At 55.2% G+C, this 18,063-nt stretch overlaps 2 protein-coding genes across 2 annotated transcripts; both read left to right on the top strand.

Annotated features, from left to right (window-relative positions):
* The first annotated feature begins 3,867 nt into the window (after positions 1–3,867).
* ASB12 (ankyrin repeat and SOCS box containing 12) lies at positions 3,868–5,890 on the top strand. Its single transcript, XM_009900394.2, has 2 exons — positions 3,868–4,712; positions 5,148–5,890. Exons 1-2 carry the CDS (start codon positions 3,923–3,925, stop codon positions 5,297–5,299), a joined length of 942 nt encoding a protein of 313 aa, XP_009898696.2. The 5' UTR covers positions 3,868–3,922; the 3' UTR covers positions 5,300–5,890.
* A 2,336-nt stretch (positions 5,891–8,226) lies between these two features.
* Positions 8,227–15,896, top strand: AMER1 (APC membrane recruitment protein 1). The gene is made up of 2 exons (XM_054169664.1): positions 8,227–8,335; positions 11,013–15,896. Exon 2 carries the CDS (start codon positions 11,107–11,109, stop codon positions 14,404–14,406), a length of 3,300 nt encoding a protein of 1,099 aa, XP_054025639.1. The 5' UTR covers positions 8,227–8,335; positions 11,013–11,106; the 3' UTR covers positions 14,407–15,896.
* The last annotated feature ends 2,167 nt before the right edge of the window (positions 15,897–18,063 follow it).

The raw sequence follows: 18,063 nt of genomic DNA, 5'->3' as shown, positions 1-18,063 counted from the left end.
AAGTTGTAGCTTCTTGATGTTGAACAAACCCTGGACTCCCTACTTGTATTCTCATGGTTATCCATGTTTCTCCTACTCCACAATTTCCTTCATAGGAATCACTTTTTTTGAAGTAACAACCTATTTTTGAGTGAATTCTTCACACTGAGGGTGGTAAGACACTGGAACAGGTTGTGCAGGGAGGATGCCACCACCCTGGAGGTGTTCAGGGCCGGCTTGGATAGGATCTTGAGCAACCTGGTCTAGAGGAAGGAGCCCCTGCCCATGAACTGGAGGATCTTTAAGGTCCCTTCCAACCCAAACCATTCTGTGGAGGGAGTGAAGCTACAAAGAAGCCCAAACTCCCAAACTTCTCCATGCTGAATGTTTTCCTGCTCTCTCCGCTTTCCACAGTGTGACCACAAACAGTGAGTACAGTGGTGGCAGTGGGGGGGCATCATAAATGTGTGGCTGAGCCCCCTCATCTCACTTCTTAGAGCAGTGGAGATTTTGCTGCTGGGTAATTGGGTTCGCCTCTTGTTATCTAGCATGGCTGATAATGCTGTCAGGCCACTCCTGCTCCGAGCCAAAGGGTTTGGGAGAGGTTTGAAGGGAGCTGGATAAAATAGCATTCCACTTCCCAGCTGACAGCTTTTGATAAGGCAGCCCCAGTGCTGCTGTGTTCACCCTTGAGAGGCTTACTGCTTCATTTCCTGAAGCCCAAGCAGTGCTTTGTTTTGGGAGAGAAGCCCTGAGGAGCAGCTCAGGTGAGAAATAGACCATCTTTGGCCCCTTTTCTCCTTGTGTTTAATAAACAACTTTGGATGTTACCGATAGAATAGAATTAACCAGGTTGGAAAAGACCTTTGAGATAAGTCCAACCTATCACCCAACACCATCTAATCAACTAAACCATGGCACCAAGCAGCCCATCCAGTCTCTTCTTAAACACATCCAGTAATGGTGACTCCACCACCTCCTTGGTCATTTGTGTTGCTTTGGAAGAGGGAAAGGCAGCAGGGAGAGGGGTTAAGAGGGGCCATGGTTTGACACTAGAGCAGGGGAGATTTAGATTGGACATTAGGAAGATGATCTTTACTCTGGGGGTGGTGAGTCACTAGAACAGGTTGCCCAGAAAGGCTGTGGACACCTCATCCCTTGAAGTGTTTAAGACGAGGCTGGATGAAGCTTTGAGCAACCTGGTCTAGTGGGAGATGTCCCTGAGCATGGCAGGGGGTTTGGAACTAGATGATCTTTAAAGTCCTTTCCAATCCAAACCATTCTGTGTGATTCTATCAATCCACATAGGTGATTGACAGCAGCCAAAAGAACACAGAGGCTAGGAAGCTGCTGGCCTGGTAGAAGATTCAAATCGCCTCTTACCTTCTGATTTCTGCTAGGAAAGGGTGAAGCAAAGACTTTGAGTCTGCTCAGATGGGTCAAGCAGCTTCCAGCACCTGTCCTAGCCTCCCCCCGCCTCACTGCCCCTCTCTATATTTACCCAGGAGGAACTTTCCAAGAATGGAAGTGGTAAGATAAAACCTCCTGAAGGGGCTAAAATTAGCCCCAGAGCCCTGGCCCTGCTCCCCACGGTGGCATTTCAGCTGTGAGCTGCACAGCCTGCATCGTTCTGGTCGCTCGGAGCTGCCGTCGGTCCCCAACAGAGTAAGAGCCTCCCTCTTTCTCTTCTCTTTTTTTGGTTGAAATTGAGGAAGAACTCGCCATGAGACCACCCCTGCCTCCTCCACCCTGCCTGTGAGCATCGCCTCCCAAAGGTAAGGCAGAACAGATGACACCTTGGCAGCACGGGGCAATAGAGGGTGCTTGGTAACCGCTTATAAAAGCACAAGTGGACTGTCTCACCTTCAGCTCCAACATAACCTTTGCCTCTGGGCTCTGCAGATCCAGGCACAGCTTCTTTCAGGTAAGAATTCTGGTTTGGGCTCTGCTGGTTGAGGGTGAAGCCAAACTATTCTCAGTGCTGCCTGGCAACAGGACAAGGGGCAATGGGCACAAACTGGAACCCAGGAGGTTCCACCTGAAATGAAGAAAATTCTTTGGTATGCAAGTGCTGGAACCCTGCAGCAGGCTGCCCAGAGAGTTTGTGGAGTCTCCTTCTCTGGAGAGCTTCCAAACCCAGGTGGCCCTTGTGATCCTGGGCAAGCTGCTGTGGGTGCTGCTGCTTTAGCAGGGGGGTTGGACTGAATGATCTTCAGAGATCCCTTCCAACCACACCATTCTCCACATGTGAGTGCTTATGCTGCCAAAGAAATGTCATGGGGAGATGCTTAATTCTGAGTTCAGGAAACCTTGGAGCCAGCTTTCACTTTCCCAGTTTCTCTTGGACCTTCTTTTTGAGTTGAATCTTCATTTCCTAACCCCCTCCCCCAGTTAGCCATATGAGTGAGAGGTTTCCAGACCTCCACATCTTGTTAGGAACATCCCTAATGAAGAACAGCATGTTCTAATTTGTTGTGTTTCCATCTAAATTCCCCAGCTTTGGGTAACTGATGGTAGCTCAGCAGAGCTTTACCATCATTCCCTGACATCAAACTTGCTCTACTTAACCAAACTGTGGAGGTGTCACTGAGATCTTTCCAATCTCACAAGTCTTCCACTGCAGGCGGATGTGGGACAGGCCTCTTGTGTCTGCCCCATTACCTTCAGGCTTGTTAGCAGAAAGAGGTTAATTGCTTGGTGCACTCCTTGCCTCCTCCAAGGCAGGATCAGAGGAGGTGACTGGGGAGACCCAGCTCCGCCTCTCCTGCCGCTTCCCGAGGAAATCCGAGATGCGTGGTGAGACATTCCTCTGCCCTTCCCGACCAGGACACAGCATTCCTCTGTCCTGCTCAGGTCCCGCACCGAGCATCTGCAAGCGTGTGGGGCTCAGTCCCAGTCCCAGAGTGATCAGCTTAGCATCTCCTCACCTTCCACCAGCTTGTGCTTCCTGTCTGCTCCTCAAGCAGGAGAGAGGGGAGGGTTTGGTGACTTCAAAACACCAGTGTTATTTTGGGAAGGGTGGTACTGAGGGTCTGTAACCAAACCACCACCTTCATTCATCTCCTGTTTTCAAATCACAGGGTCATGGAGTGGCTGGGTTGGATGAGACCTTAAAGCACCCAGTCCAGTCCCCTTGCAGTCACCAGGGACATCTGCAACTAGGGGCAGGTTGCTCAGAGCCCTGTTGTCCAACCTTGCCTTGAATGTTTCAATCAGTTGAAAAGGTGGCAGGGTGTAGAACTCCTGCCATGTTGCCACCTCCTGCAGAAAGCTCCTCCCAGTTTTCCATGGATCCCAAAAATACTTGGAAGTGCTGGTGTTGCTTCCAGCAGAGGCCTTAGCTGGTAGGAAGTAGAGCTGATGCTGGCTCTTTCCTAACATGACCTTTACCCAGCAGCTCCTCCAGAGAACAGAAGGATGGGGTGATTCCTGAGGGGTTTGGGGAAGTGGGTGGCTTTATGCAGCAGTGGGATTGCAGAGTCCTTGCAGGAGCCTGTGGCCACCCAGGAGCCTTCTTGAGCTCAAGGTCTGAGCACACCATGAGTAGTTCCACCCTCTTTACCACCTCAGGGGCTCTCCTATGCAGCATTTGAACCTCAGCACCAGACTCCATTACCTCAGCACGTTCTTGGTCACACTGTTTTCATCAGAGGTGACCCACGTGTGTGCTACACAACCACCTCCATTTCTGCTTTAGCCCTGCACCAGAGTTATCTCCTGACCCGTGGTGGCAGGGCAGTTAGAATACCAGCAGCAGCAGCAGCCAATGTTAATTTTTCTTGGGGTTTTGAGACTGTTCCTTAAATTGTGTATAAAAAAGAAAGAAGATGATGTTGGAGTCAGGGAGCTGGTTCTAACCCAGTGGTGGTGCTGGTTTTGGTGTCCCATAGATCTCTCCACCTTTTATGATGAAAGCAGTACATGGAAGACAGAGCAAGAGAAAATGAGCCTAATAGATATCAACAAAATGTTCTGCATGCTCCAGCCCAGAGAAGATGAAGATGACAACGGAGAAAGCGAGGAGCTGACCCAAGCAGTGTCTGAGGACAATTACCAAGCCCTCGAGGAGCTCCTGTCCCAAGACAGGTACAAAAGGTTCATCAACCGCAGGAGCGGCTGGGGTGTGCCCAGCACCCCGCTGCGCCTGGCCGCCACCTGGGGCTGCGTCAGGAGCATCAAGGTCCTCCTGGCCCACGGAGCAGAGGTGGACAGCCTGGACGTGAAGGCTCAAACACCACTTTTCATGGCAGTCAGCAACGGCCACCAGGAGTGCGTGAAGATTCTCCTGGAGGCAGGCGCCAGCCCCGCCGGCAGCATCTACAACAACTGCTCCCCGCTGCTGATCGCCGCGAGGGATGGCAACGCGGACATCCTGCGGCAGCTCCTGGATCACGGCGCAGAAGCCAACGTTCATGCGAGGCTGCCCCCTTGGGCTGCCAACTCGGTGGCTTGCTCTGGGCCCCTCTACCTGGCGGCCGCCTACGGGCACCTGGAGTGCTTTCGGCTGCTGCTGCTGTACGGCGCCGACCCCAACTACAACTGCACCGACAAGAGGGTCATCGCCCAGATCAAAGAGCCCAAGACTCTGCTGGAGACCTGCCTGAGGCATGGCTGCAGGAGTGACTTTGTCCAGCTGCTCATTGACTTTGGAGCCAACGTGTACTTGCCCAACCTCAGGGCAGATGAGGCGACCGCCCACAGCGAGGGCTTGGAGCTGCTGCTGCAGGCAAGAGGTAATGGGCTTGGGGGTCCAACTGTCGGCACAGCACTGCCAGGAAGGTGACCTCCTCGTTTGGGGTTGTTTAGCCTGGAGAAGAGGAGGCTCAGGGGAGACCTTATTGCTGTCTACAGCTGCCTGAAGGGAAGTTGTAGCCAGGTGGGGGGTTGGTCTCTTCTCCCAGGCAACCAGCACTAGAACAAGAGGACACAGTCTCAAGCTGTGCAGGTGGAAGTTTAGGCTTGATCTTAGAAGTTCTTCCCAGAAAGAGATTGCCCATTGGAATGGGCTGCCTGGGGAGGTGGTGGGGTCGATGTCCCTGGAGGTGCTTAAGAAAAGACTCAGTGAGGCACTTTGTGCCGTGGTTTAGTTGATTAGTTAGGGTTGGACTTGATGATCTTGATCTTCCAACCTGGTTGATTCTGTGATTTCTCCTTCCTCTCTTACTCAGCTCACCCCAAGTCCTTGCTGTCTCAGTCCAGGCTGGTGATGAGACGTCTCCTGAAGCAGGCTGGCTACCCACCCATCCTTGGCAAGCTGGAGATCCCAGCGGTCCTGGTGAACTATCTCCAACACCAGCCCCGATGCAGAGCCCACCACTAGAGACACCTGCCCCATACCAGTGTTGAGCACCCACATTAAAAGCTGCTCTGACACCTGTAGGGTGTGAAACCACCATGGATCTGTGGTCCCAAAGTAAGTGTTTGCTTACCAGGTGTCTCCAGAATGAGGTGCCCCTGTGAAAGGATGGGAAGGGAAGGGTGGGACAAAACAGAGACCTCAGCCCCAGCTCCACACCAGGGTGACGGTGGAGCAGGGTCTGATATAGTTGAGTTTGGCTTTAGAGCCTCTTTAATGAAGGATTTCACCACACCTTTATTTGATAGTGGTTGGAGAAGGGACTGGGAGAAGTTGGGAGGGCAGAGAAGAAAAGGCAGGTTTCACTTCATTCCCTTCTGGGGAAGAGCAGGAAGGAGGGGGCCATGACCAGCTTCATGCCTGCATGGCCTCAGCTGCCCCAAACCCTTTTGTCCCACCCTTCCAGCTCCTCCTCTGCTCAGGAGGGTAGAATAGAGCTGGACCTGGCCATGCATGCCTGGCCCATCACTGCTGTGTCACTGAGCCCAGGCAGGGGCTAGGATATGTTTCTGGGGAGGGCTTCTGGTGGCCTTTCAGGACTTCAAAAGGGCAGTCAGAAAGCTGGAGACAGACTTTTGAGCAGGGTCTGTTGTGGCAGGACAAGGGCTGATGGTTTGAACTCAAAGAGGGAGATTGAGAGTGGAGAGAAGGGAGAAATGTTTGATACTGAGGATGGCGAGACCCTGGTCCAGGTTACCCAGAGAAGTGGGACCTGGGTTTTCAGTCTCCATCACCACAGAGCTTTCACATGAGACTGGAAAGGAACAACACCAAGAGGTGGTAGATGGCTTATCCCTGGAATCATTCAGGTAACATTTTTTGGGGCTCTGAGTAGCCTGCTCTAGTTGTAGATGTTCCTGCTGACTGCAGGGGGTTGGAGTAGATGACCTTTCAAAGGTTCTTCCAACCCAAACCATTCCCTGATAAGCATCCGGAGTCCCCAGACACTCATCTCCCCACCCCAGCTCTGTCACCTTGTTCTCCAAAGTGGTTATGGCTGAAGGGTCTTCTGTGATGGGGCTGGTTTGGGGGTTTTAATTAAAAATGTTGGTATTCCTGATCTCTTGTGACCCCTTTGGTGAAATGGCCTCTAATGGGACGAGCCCAGCCAGTGTTGCTAGGAGAGGATGCAGCTGGGCAATTCCAGGCTGAGCCTGGAGCAGGTCTTCTCTGGCTCTCCAGCTCTGGTGACTGGAGGAGCCTAGATGGTTCTTCCTACAGCCAGGACCTGATGGATGAGCTACTCTGCTCCTCAGCACACGTTTGCCAGAGATGCTGTGGGCCTCATCAGGGATGCAGCAGTACATGTTGCCCAGGGAGGTGGTTGAGACCCCTTCCCTGAAGATATTCAAGGTAAGGCTCGACAAGGCTCTGGGCAGCCTGGTCTGGTTGAGGATGTCCCTGCTGACTGCAGGGAGGCTGGACTGGGTGACCCTTGGAGGTCTCTTCTGGCCTGGACCATTCTATGATTCTACATCCCCATGGTCCACCTACCCTAACTGCATCTTGAACACAAGTGGTGTTGGGGTAGAGGGATGTGGCCTTGGGGAGCTCCAAGGACTGATCCTCTCAAACCATTTTTGCGTTATTTATGGGCTTGTTTCGAAGGCTGTGGAGTCTGTTAATCAGCATCTACTAATCAGGCTGTGGGGCATCTCCTGAGGGGATCATCAGGGCTTTGGATTTGCCTGGAAAAGCCATTGGGAAATGCTCCATGGAGAATGATGGTGTGGTGGGAAACGAGGCTGGTGGAGGCTCTTGCTTTTCTCCAGCCCATCTGAAGCAGCCTCTTTTTAACCCACCTCCTGCTGGAAGACATGAAGCAGGGCAGCAGAAGGATGGATGACCTTGACCTCCAGTGGCAGCAATGCTGTAGCCATCTGCTGCTGTGAAGTGTTGGTGAAGACGTGTTAGGGCCCTAACCCAGTGTTGGATGCTTGATGATATCATTCTGAACTGCTCCACCACGCTGAGAAGATTTGTTTCTTGGGGCTTTATAAAAGTGCTGACAGCTGCCAACTGGATCTAGTGCACCAGAGCAGTATCAGGTGAAAAGCAAAGGACCTGAGGGTGACTCAGGTTCTGGTTTGTGCTGGTGTCTCCTCAGAATAACCCCCCATAGCCTGGGGATTCCCAGTTTGGGGTGATGAAGCTGATCTTGGCTGATGGCTGCTCACATCAGGGTGGCTAATGGGTGGTTGTGAGCTGGGCTGCAATGTGTAGGTGAGCAAGGAAGGAAAGGCACGGGGTGGGGCTGCACTAGGGGGGTGAGGGGGAGTGGGTGGGAGAGGGTGGGTGTCAGAGTGCAGTGGCAGGGGTGGAGGTGATGTAGGTGGGGTGAGATGGTGGGGATGAAATTGTGATGTGGGGGTGTGTGTTCTGGTGTGAGCTGATGGGGGAGGGGGTAGCTGATGCTGCACTGGGGGGGAGTGCAGTGGGCTGTTACCTACTGTGGGTGCTCTGGCACTCTGCCAGCACCACCCCCTGCCTCTCGTGGCATATCCCACACACCTGTCCTCGTGGGACGCACGTCACAAACTCCCCTCCCTGCCGTCACAAACTCCCCTCCCTGCTCTCAGCGTCCCTGGCAGGGACCTGCATCACACACACCGTGTCCTTCGCTCACCCTGCCTGACGTCATCCCCGCCTGACGTCACACCCTCGGCTGGCCTGACGTCACAACGCTGCGGTGTCCGCGCGCCAGCGACAAGGCCACGCCTCCACCGCGAGGCCACGCCCTCGCCACGAGCCACGCCCCCTCCCCGCAGACACCAATCGGTGGTCACGCCCCCCCGCAGATCCTCCTTAGGCCCGCCCCCGCCGTATCTCCGGACCCGCCCCGGACCCGCCCCGCGGTGACGGCGCCCCGCCCCTGCCGGCCGCGCCGGGCGGACCCCGCCACTCGCCGCCGGCCTGGGCTGGCCCGGGCGGGCCCGGCCGCAGTGCTCCCCCTCCCGACCCCCCGGGTTCCGCGCACACGCCGCGGGGCTGCCGCTGCCGGTAAGTGCCGGGGAGCGGGGATCGAGGCGGGAAGGGCAACGTGAGTGGGTTTGCCGCGGCCGGAGAGAGGGCCTGGCCCCCGCAGGCTCCCGCCTATGCCACCGTCCGGGGCTGGCGGGGGGGGCTGGGGGGGCCTGTACTCCCCCGGCTCCTTTTGTCAAGGGGGTCGTGTTCCTTTGGGTGCTGCCCACCCCCCAAAGTTCGGGCAGCGCGGCAGAGCTCAGGCTGCGATCCGCGCTGCAGTCCCTCCTCTGGGGCTCGGGGCGGTGGAGGCTCTTCACGGGGCCACCAGCAACTCGGGGCCACCTGGACTTGCCCTGCCCGGCCCCTCCGTGAGGCCCGGAGCGGAGCCGCCCTTCACCGCTACAGCCAAACCTGCCCTCGGCCCCCGAGCGCGGCTGGGACGCGCCTCGTCTGCTCGTGGTGGGGGCTCTGGGGGGTCCTCCCGCTTCAGCGGTTCGCGGTGGTGCTGCTCGCCTCCCGTGCCTCCCTTCTCCTCTCGATACCTGTGTGACCGCAGCGGTGGCTGGTGGTGACGTGGTGCTGGGCACAAATATCCTCAATAGGGTTTTGGAAATCACGTTTCTGTCTCGATTCATCCCCCCCTGCTTTTTGTCTGTGCAGAGGCACGTGTGTGATTTTCGGTCAGAGCAGAGAGCAGAACAGAATCGGTTTGGGTTGGAAAAGAGCTCCAGGATCACAGAGTCCAACCCTTAACGCACCACTGCCAGGTCAACTCTGAACCATAGCCCTCAGCACCCCATCTCCAGAGCTTTGAGACCCCTCCAGGGATGGGGACTCTACCACTGCCCTGGGCAGCCTGAGCCAGGCCTTGACATTCCTTTTGGGGCAGAAATTGCTCCTCAGGTCTGACCTATACCTTACCTGGGGCAACTGGAGGCCGTTTCCTTTTCTCCTGTCACATGTTCCTTGGGAGAAGAGACCAACCTCATCTGGCTCCAACCTCCTTTCAGCGAGTTGTAGAGAGCCAGAAGGTCTCTGAGCCTCTTCCCCAGGCTGAACAACCCCAGGTCCCTCAGCTGTTCCTCACCAGACCTGTTCTCTAGAGCCTTCACCAGCTTCATTGCCCTCCTCTGGACCCCCTCCAGCACTTCAGTGTTGTTCCTGAGCTGGTGGAAGGCCTTTCTCACCAGCTCTAACCAAACAGAGATAGCGCAGTGGTACTCCAGAGCGGCTTTGGACCCTAGGTCTGCTGTTGGGCAGACTGGAGAAGCCCATTTTGTTGATGGAAGGCATGGTTTGCTCATCAGCTGTGCCCCAGCCTGGGTTTGAGTGGGGCAGGCTGGTGCTGGGGGTTATCAGTAATTTGAGAGGCAAAGCTGCACTGTTCCCCAGACTGAAGGGAAAAAATGAAATCCTCCTTTACAGGCCTGCTGCGGGGTGGCAGGAGCCAGAGGCCATCATTTGGGTGCATTTTTAATTCCACATCTCAGGCTGAGCACTACGCAAAGCTTCACACCAGTAAGAGCTACGCCCCAGGCGTTCCAGCTCAGCAGTGTGTTCAAGTTTTTATTGCATTTACCTTCTCCAACCTCACCTTTGCAAACGAAGCACTGTTATTATTTTAGCTTTCCTCCAATATTAATCCAGGATCAGATTTAAAAACCTACCTCAGTGCCGCTGAGATAATCTGCTCAGGGTGCTTTATGGTGGATGTTTTTAATGCACTTCCTCCTGGCTGGACAGATGATGGTGGAAAACAACTGAAATCTCCTAAAAAGAATAAATACATGCAGTGAGCAGCTCTCTTCCTGGGTATGGGGTTAGGGTGAGGGCTGTGTCCTGGTTTGACTTCAGCAAAATGCTCCCTGGATGTATTGCTGTGTGACCTGCCCTAGGTGACCCTGCTTTGGCAGGGGGGTTGGGACTCAGTGATCTCCAGGGGTGCCTTCCAACCCTTGTCATTTTATCATTCTGGAGCTGGGAGAGGGGTTTAGCAGGTGTTAGTCCCTCTCTGTGCCAGAGCAACTGGTGTTTCCCCTCTCATATGTGACTGGTAACCAGTGACCCCAGTGGCAAAATGACTGGGAAGCCAAAAGGTTTGGAACAAGGTGGCTTCAGGTTTAGACCTGCTTGTCCCTCTGCAGTGGGGATGCTGCCATATGGAGACAGGTAGTTTTCCTGCACTTGAAAACTGGTAAATGTGATGTTTCTATGCTTGACTTTAAGGTGTAAATGCTGCTGAGAGGGTGTCTTCAGCTTTTGCAGCTCTGGGTCCATCTGTTGAAGAAGTTCTTGGTTCTTACATCTATGCCTCTGGCTTTGCACTCTCCATTGCATCTCACAGAATGGTAGGGGTTGGAAGGGACCTCTAGAGATAGAGTCCAATACCCCTGGCAGAGCAGAATCACCTAGGGCAGGTCACACAGGAACATGTCTAGGTGGGCCTTGGAAGTCTCCAGAGACAGAGACCCCCCCACCTCTGTGGGCAGCCTGCTCCAGTGTTCTGCCACCCTCGCAGTAAAGAAGTTCCTTCTCAGGTTTAGATGGAATTTCCTATGTTCAAGTTTTTGCCCCTTACCTCTTGTTCTGTCACTGGGGAACACTGAGAGGAGTCTGGCTCTATCTTCCTGACACCCACCCCTTAGGTATTTGTAAGCATGAATAAGATCCCCTCTCAGCTTCCTCACTTCTCTCCCCTTTATCTTGGCTTTAGATCTGCTGGGATGCTCCGATCTCCACGGCCAGACCAGGACTCTGCCACCAAAGTCACTGTTTCCAGTTAGATGCACCCAAACTGAGCAGCTGCCATGGAAACAGGCTGCCCAGAGGAGCCTGCCCAGGCCAGGCCACAGTCAGTGGCCTGTGGGCAGCCAGAGGGATGTGACCAGCGGCAGGAGGAGGCTGGGGAGCAGCGGCCTGAGCTGGGCAGTGCCTCTGTGGTAGCTGCAGAGCCACAGCAGCCTCAGCCACCCCCTGGCAAGCTGAAGAAAACGGCTTTCAAGCTGTTTGGAGGGAAGAGGAGCATCTGTACTCTGCCCAGCTTCTTTGGAGGCAGGAGCAAAGGCCAGGGGAAAGCAGCCTCTAAGAAGGGCCTCATCAAATGCAAGACCCACGATGGGCTCAGCGGTGCTACATACGATGGGGTGCAGCTGGAAAGCCCCTCGGAGGGCAGCAGGGACTCGCGGCCTTGCCTGTTGCCAAGCTCCCAAAGTGCTCACTCAGCTGTAGACACCAGCACCAGGTGTGATTTGGGCCAGGGGGACAGCTCTCCACCAGGGAGCATTGAGGGCTGTGAGAAAAAGCCCAATGGTGAGAAGTCCTCCTTTCCCAGACCCAAGAAAGGCCTGAAAGGGTTTTTTAACAGCATCCGGCGTCACCGGAAGAGCAAAGTTGCTGAGTGTGAGAAAACAGAGCTCCCTGAGTGGACTGGAGACTCGGAGGAGGCCACCAAAGCTCCTGGAGTGGGAGTGGAGAGCCAGGAGACTGCAGAGGAAAGAGGGCTAGGACCTGTCCCTCTTGCCACAGTCTGCCCGGGGAGCTCTGAGGATGACCACTCAGTAGGGACAGTGGCCAACTGTGGGGAGGCTGCTGAGCCTGGTTGCCTCGTGGCTGATGAAGGCAGCTCTGAGGGCTGTGGTGGTGATGTGGTGGTGATGGCAGGGAAGAGGGACACTCTGGATGCAAAATTAGAGTCTGATGGTGTTGTCTGCACGGAGTTTGACCATGGTGATATGCTGCTGGATTTCCATCCAGACTTCATGGACAATGACCCTCCCTGCCTACACTCTGGGGATCTTCTAAGCCTCATCTTGGGAGATGCCACATCCCTGAAGAGCTTTGATTCCCTGACGGGGTGCGGAGATGACATCGCCGAGCCTGACATCACCGAGAGCACCATGCCCGTGGAGCGCAGCAGAGATGCTGCCAAGCGTAGCTCCTGCCTGGTCACCTACCAGGGCGGTGGGGAGGAGATGGCCATACCCGAGGAGGCAGAGGAGTATCTCCACCAGATATGGGACAGCGGCGTGGCAGGGGACAGGAGATACGGAGCCCAGGTGTCCAGTAGCAGTTTGGAGACGCACGCCTCGCACGAGGCGGAAGCCCATCCCTACCTGGGGGAGGCCATGGACGGTGTTGACCTTCTGACACCACAGAGTGACCAGCAGGAGTCTGCCCCTAACAGTGACGAGGGTTATTATGACTCCACCACGCCAGGGCCAGAGGATGAAGGCGGGGATGGGCTGGGTGAGATCAAGAAGGAGCGCTTGCCCAGGGACAGCTACAGTGGCGATGCACTTTACGAGTTTGACGCGCTGATGAGTCCCTCCCATGGCGAGGAGTCCCTGTTCGACAGCAAGATCTCGCGCCCGGGCATCTTCAGCTACTTCTTGGACTTCTGCCTCCCCGCTGAGAAGAGCCTGATCCAGATGATGGATCAGAAGAGAGGTGTGATGGAAACAGAAGAAGAGCGGCTGGCGGCCATCCAGAAGGAGCTGCTCTTCTGGGAGCTGCGGAGGGAGCCCATCTTGAAACGCTTCGATGTCCCCAACAAGGAGAAGTGTCCCCGGGAAAAGCAGTGTGTGGAATGTAAAAGCAGAGCGGCCGGCTCGCTCGGCAAGAGTCAGAGTGGCCTTGGTGGTGAGCAGGTGGCCTCCCATGCCCCGAGCAGGGGTGTGAACGGTGGGGTTTCAGTGGCTAGAGCTGAAAATGCGGAGTGGAGGGATTTTGCAGGGCCCCTGTGCCCAGAGAGCTCCTACAGCAGCCCAAAGGCCCCAGGAAGTTGCCTTAATCAACTCACAAAGAGCAGCTCGGGGTTCGATTCGGACCCGGACTGTGGCTTGTTCGGCATGGCCCCAGCCAAAGCAGGGATGTTCCCTGGCTACAGACTCCCAGAGCATGAGCATGGTGGAGTGGAAACCGCCAGCAGCCAGCCGCAGGCGGACAACGAATGTGAGCCCGAGCACGCTGTGAACTTCTCCCAAGCGCTGGTGGAGTTTGCCAGCAGCGGGACCCTCTTCTCCAGCCTTTCTGAAAGCCTGGGGAGCTCTGCCTCTGGCTCTTCCTTCACCCAGAACCTCCCTGCCCTCCCCACTATGGTCACCTTTGATGTGGTGGACGTGGAGCAGGAAGGAGAGGGGGAGTGCGAGGAGCACCCCGAGATGAACGCCGGCGAGGACATCGCTGAGGAGTTCGACGACGGCTACGGACGGAAAGAGTCATTGGCTGAATGCGACGAGAGAATGTCCCCGGGGTACTCCCCGGGCTCCTTCCAGAGCTGCAACTGGGGTGTCACCAGCCTGCCCCGCCACCTGCGCCTCCACAGCCTGAGCCCCTCCATGCCAGCACCGCTCTCCGTCGACCGCAGGAGCCGCTCGCTTGACACCGAGAGCCTGGAGTTCGAGCTCGGTGACACGCAGGGTGCCAAGGGTGGCCCTCAGCCCTGCCGCCTCTGGGCCAGGCGGGAGGGCGGCAAAAAGGACTCGGGCGGAGCGAGGAGGAGCAGGAGTAAGGAGGACGGTGAGTTGGTGGCTCCTGATGGTGGGTTGAGCTGGCCAGGCTTGCAGCACCTCCAGCGTGACACTGAGATGGCCGCTGGGGGGGTGAAGCACTGGGACTTCGCTCCAGCTGTGGCCATGGAGAGCGCCTGGGAGCCAGCAGAGCAGCCTGGCACCGTGTCCCCTCCTTTCCTCTCTCTTTCCCGGAGCATCCCTGGAGAAACCCTGGACATGCAGCCCCAGGAGGCAGAGCTGAACAGACACCCTCTCAGACCCTCCAACTTACCTCTGCAGGGTGAGGCCAGGAGGTCCCGGGAGGCAGCTGGCTCCTACAGGTACCACGGAGAAGCCGCCACCACCACAAAGCTGCCCCACTTGCTACCCTCGGGAGAGATGGAGCCCGAGCTGCCCCTCAGCTTCCCTTTCGCCTGCTCCCCGGAGAAACGCCCCAAGTGCAAACCCGTGGGCATCGCCCAGGGCGTCCCTCAGCACCCCAGCGGCAGCACCGATGCCCTCTGGAGCCCGGAGCGCTGCGCAGAGCCCCTGAAGGGCAGAGCCACCCCTGGGCTGCCCGTGCTGCCTGCCACCATCAACATCCCTGACACTGAGTAGCTGCTACAGGGAGGGTGTGGAGAGGGCTGGGGGGGGAGAGAAGAAACCTTCAGCGAGCAGTTTGTGAGGCAGGTGGGGTCAGAGCTGGGCTGGTGAGGGCAAGCTCCTCTCCCACCACTGTGGTACGTGGCCTTGCCTCTATGGGTCTCTGGCAGGGCTTGGAGCTGCTGCTGGGATCTGTAGCTCACTTCCCAGGCACTGTCTTGTTTTCCAGCCCATCCCTCCAACCCATGCCCTCCATGGCCGAGTGCCTGGCAGCCCCTGCCACAGGCTCCTGTCGCTGCTAGAACAAGAGCTGGGAATGGACCCGCTGCCAGCGTGGCAGGTTTGGGGCTTTGCTGCAGGATGGGCGAGCAAGCCTTGGGGGAATTTTGGGAAGGAATTGGGGGTCTGTTTTCTTCCTTTCCTTGGTGAAATGTTTTGGTTCAGACTCATGTTGAATGTCTTCCATCTCAGTCTGGGTTTGGGGAGGCTGAGGGGAAGGGTGCCAGTTGTTTGAGAGCGAGGGCACGAGGGGTGTCAGCTGAAAGGGGATCTTTCCAGTAACCTCTGTATTTATTACTTGTTTTCTCCTTTCCCCAAAGGAAAGCAGGAGCTTCTTGTGTGTGTGCTGGTAACCTTTCCCAGGTCTGCTTTTAATTTGCTCAAGGATACCCACGCTCAGAGAGATGTGCTGCTGGTGGTGTCCCTTCATGGTACAAAATACTGGGCCCTTCTTTGTTGTGGTCTCTCTTCACGGGGTTGTAATTCCTGGTTGAAACCATTCCCATGCTCCTCACCTCCCAGGCCATGGGTACACACAGGAGGTGTTGGAAACGAGCAGCATTTGCATTGTGCCTGTAGCTGTGGAGTTGCAGATGCTGTTACTTCCTTCAAAAGGAAGTTTTGTGGGTTGGGTTTGGTTCTTGAATTATTGTTTTAGGGTTGTTTTCTTGGCAGAAACTCCTAGGAGGAGAGTTCTGTCCATGGGAGTAGGGGGTGTGACACAGCCTAAATTAGGCTTCGTGGCTTCTTCCTCCTAGCTGGAGGGGACAAAAAAGCTGGAGGTTGCTGCTGGTTTGGGATTTCTTTTTCCCTCTTGGAGTAGGGAGGGAGGGACTCTAGCTATGGAGGCAGACTGTGTCTGAGAAGGTTCTGTGAGCGCCTAGAAACATCTGTTTCAGGTCCTTGAGGTGTCTCCCACCTTTGTGACCTCAAACATGCTTGTCTTAAACCCAGACCTCCCTCTCCATGACTTAGAAAGCTTTTTCCTTCTCTCCAACCTCTGTATTCTGATTTTAATCCTGTTTCCCAAGGTGATTTCTGTTTCACCCTCCAGGCTGCCCCTGTTCTTTGCAGCTGAGGTGGTAACATTAAACAAAATAATCCTGAGCTGGGAATAGCCCAAGTTTTGTTCCATCTCCAGAGCAAAATGTGGGGCTAGGGGTGGCTCTGCTCACCCCAACCTGCTTTTCCTGCCAACCCCTGCCCATGATGGGTGTGAAAGTGTCTCTGGTGCTCTGGTTGGAAGCATCAGCAGCTCCTTGGCATTGTAGTTACAGGCACGAGGAGCTGGTCTGAGGTCTTTTTTTTCCCCTCCCAAGCAAATTGAGGTCCCAATATTCCTTTTTGAGTAGAGGCTCCTGACTGCCCTGTCCTCATGTACCTGTGAAGGAGCAGGGAAAGGCAAAGCCAGGCTTTGCTTTCCTATGGATTGACTTGTTTAAGTAGTTTTTTTCCCTTCCCTGAGCAGAGTGCTGAGGCTGAAGTAGACCCATTTGTGTATCCATGGCCTTAAACCGCCATTTGCCAGGATTTTCCTACCAGCTCTGCTGCAGGGAGTTCCTGCAGGAACCTGCTGTGTCATGGTTTGTTTTCTCCTGTCCTTTTCTTCCATCCCACTGCACAACTGGAGAGAATTTCATGGGACAAACCTGACTCTTGATGCTGGCCCAACATCCCCCAGCAAAAGAGCCCTGAGGCTGTGAGTGTGCTCTCCCCGCATTACCCCAGGGTGTGAGTGTCTGCTAAGGAATATTACCTAATTGGAACAGAATCCCAGCATGAGGGGGGTTGGAAGGGACCTCTGGAGGTCATCCAGTCCAACCCCCTGCTCAGGCAGGGGCACCCTCAGCATCTTGCCCAGGATCACAATGGCCAGCTGGGGTTGGAATCTCTCCAGAGAAGGAGACTCCACAACCTCTCTGTTGTGTTGCCTGCTCCAGGGCTCAGGCACTCTCACAGAAAAGAATTTTCTTCTCCTGTTCAGTGGAACCTCCTGGGTTCCAGTTTGTGCCCATTGCCCCTTGTCCTGTCTCTGGGCACCACTTACAAGAGTCTGGCTCCATCCTCTTGGCCCCAACCCTTTATCTCTTGCTGAGCATTGATCAGATCCCCTCTGGGGATACTCTTCTCCAGACTCAACAGCCCCAGGGCTCTCAGTCTTTGCTTCTCACAGAGATGCTCCAGGCCCCTCAGCATCTTTGGAGCTTCCACTGGACTCTCTCCAGCAGTTTTCCATCTCTCTTTAACTGGGGAGCCCAGAACTGGCCCCAGTACTCCAGCTGTGGCCTCACTAGGGCCAAGCAGAGGGGCAGGAGATCCTCCCTGGACCTGCTGGCCACACTCTTCTTATCACAACCCTTCCTTAGTCTCAGAATAAGGCCAGGGTCAGGTCCCAGCACTTCACTCTTCACCACCACTCACAGAACAGAAACCACCCCAAGCACTGCCGGGGACGCTGGGAAGGTCATGCAGCCCAGCGCTCACGCCGGTCGCTTGCCCTGAGCAGCAGCCCCTTACTGGTTCTGGGTTTTTCTAATTACTGTTTTGTTTAGCATCTCACCAAAGGCATCAGGGGGGGTTGGTTGGACGTGGTGCAGCCTTTGCCAAAGTCTTGGTGAGGTGTGGGAGTGCTTTGGTGCTACAATGAATGTCCAGTTGCATGTCTCTAGGATTAATCCTTCTGGTCGTAGGTACGGGACGGAGAGGTTTGGTGAAACCAGCTCCTCGACTTGAATGTGTGAAAGCAATACAGGCAGGGCTTGATAATCTGACTTCCTACCAAAGGTTTCTCCTCTCCATTTGATGTCAGCTTGATGAAGCAAATATCTAGCCATGGAAGATGAGCTTCCTCAAGGGAAGGCTTTTTTGGAGCTCATTTGCTGGTTTCTTGGCGCTTTCTGCCCCATTAACCCAAAGAAATCAGATTTTCCATGTGCTAAAACCAGCCTGGGAATTACCACTGCTGTAGAGATTGGATTTCACTGCCTAGTGTCCCAAAGCACCCGGGGCAAATGGGAGCAGATCTGGCCTTGATCTGGATCAAGCTGTTGGTCAAACACTGCCTTACCTAAGGAACTCAAATTTCACAGCGTGGTTGGGGTTGGAAGGGACCTCTGGAGATCGTCCAGTCCAACCCCTCTGCCAAAGCAGGGTCACTTGGAACAGGTTGCACAGGAATGTGTCTAGGTGGGTTTGGAATGACTCCAGAGCAGGAGATTCCACCACCTCTCTGGGCAGCCTGGTCAGTGATTTGAGGATGGTGATTGCAGCCTGGCATGAAAAAAGGGCTTTGGAACCAAAAAATTAAGTGCTGAAAGTCAGCCATGGCAGATTGTCCAGCCAAGAGATGAAGGGAAAACATCCCCTCGAGGGACTCACCTGGATGTGTCCCTC

The sequence above is a fragment of the Dryobates pubescens genome, chromosome 18 (genome assembly GCF_014839835.1).
Source record: "Dryobates pubescens isolate bDryPub1 chromosome 18, bDryPub1.pri, whole genome shotgun sequence".
NCBI lineage: Eukaryota > Metazoa > Chordata > Aves > Piciformes > Picidae > Dryobates > Dryobates pubescens.
Note: the sequence above shows the minus strand (reverse complement) of the source record. Positions and strands in the feature narration are given on the sequence as shown.

What these genes read in the sequence shown, in the direction of transcription:
- ASB12 (XM_009900394.2), top strand. Translation starts at nt 3,923, where the DNA reads ATGAGCCTAATAGATATCAACAAAATGTTCTGCATGCTCCAGCCCAGA. An exon ending in GCTGCTGCTGCAGGCAAGAG is followed by an intron (nt 4,713 to 5,147) that starts GTAATGGGCTTG and finishes TCTCTTACTCAG; the next exon opens with CTCACCCCAAGTCCTTGCTG.
- AMER1 (XM_054169664.1), top strand. Translation starts at nt 11,107, where the DNA reads ATGGAAACAGGCTGCCCAGAGGAGCCTGCCCAGGCCAGGCCACAGTCA.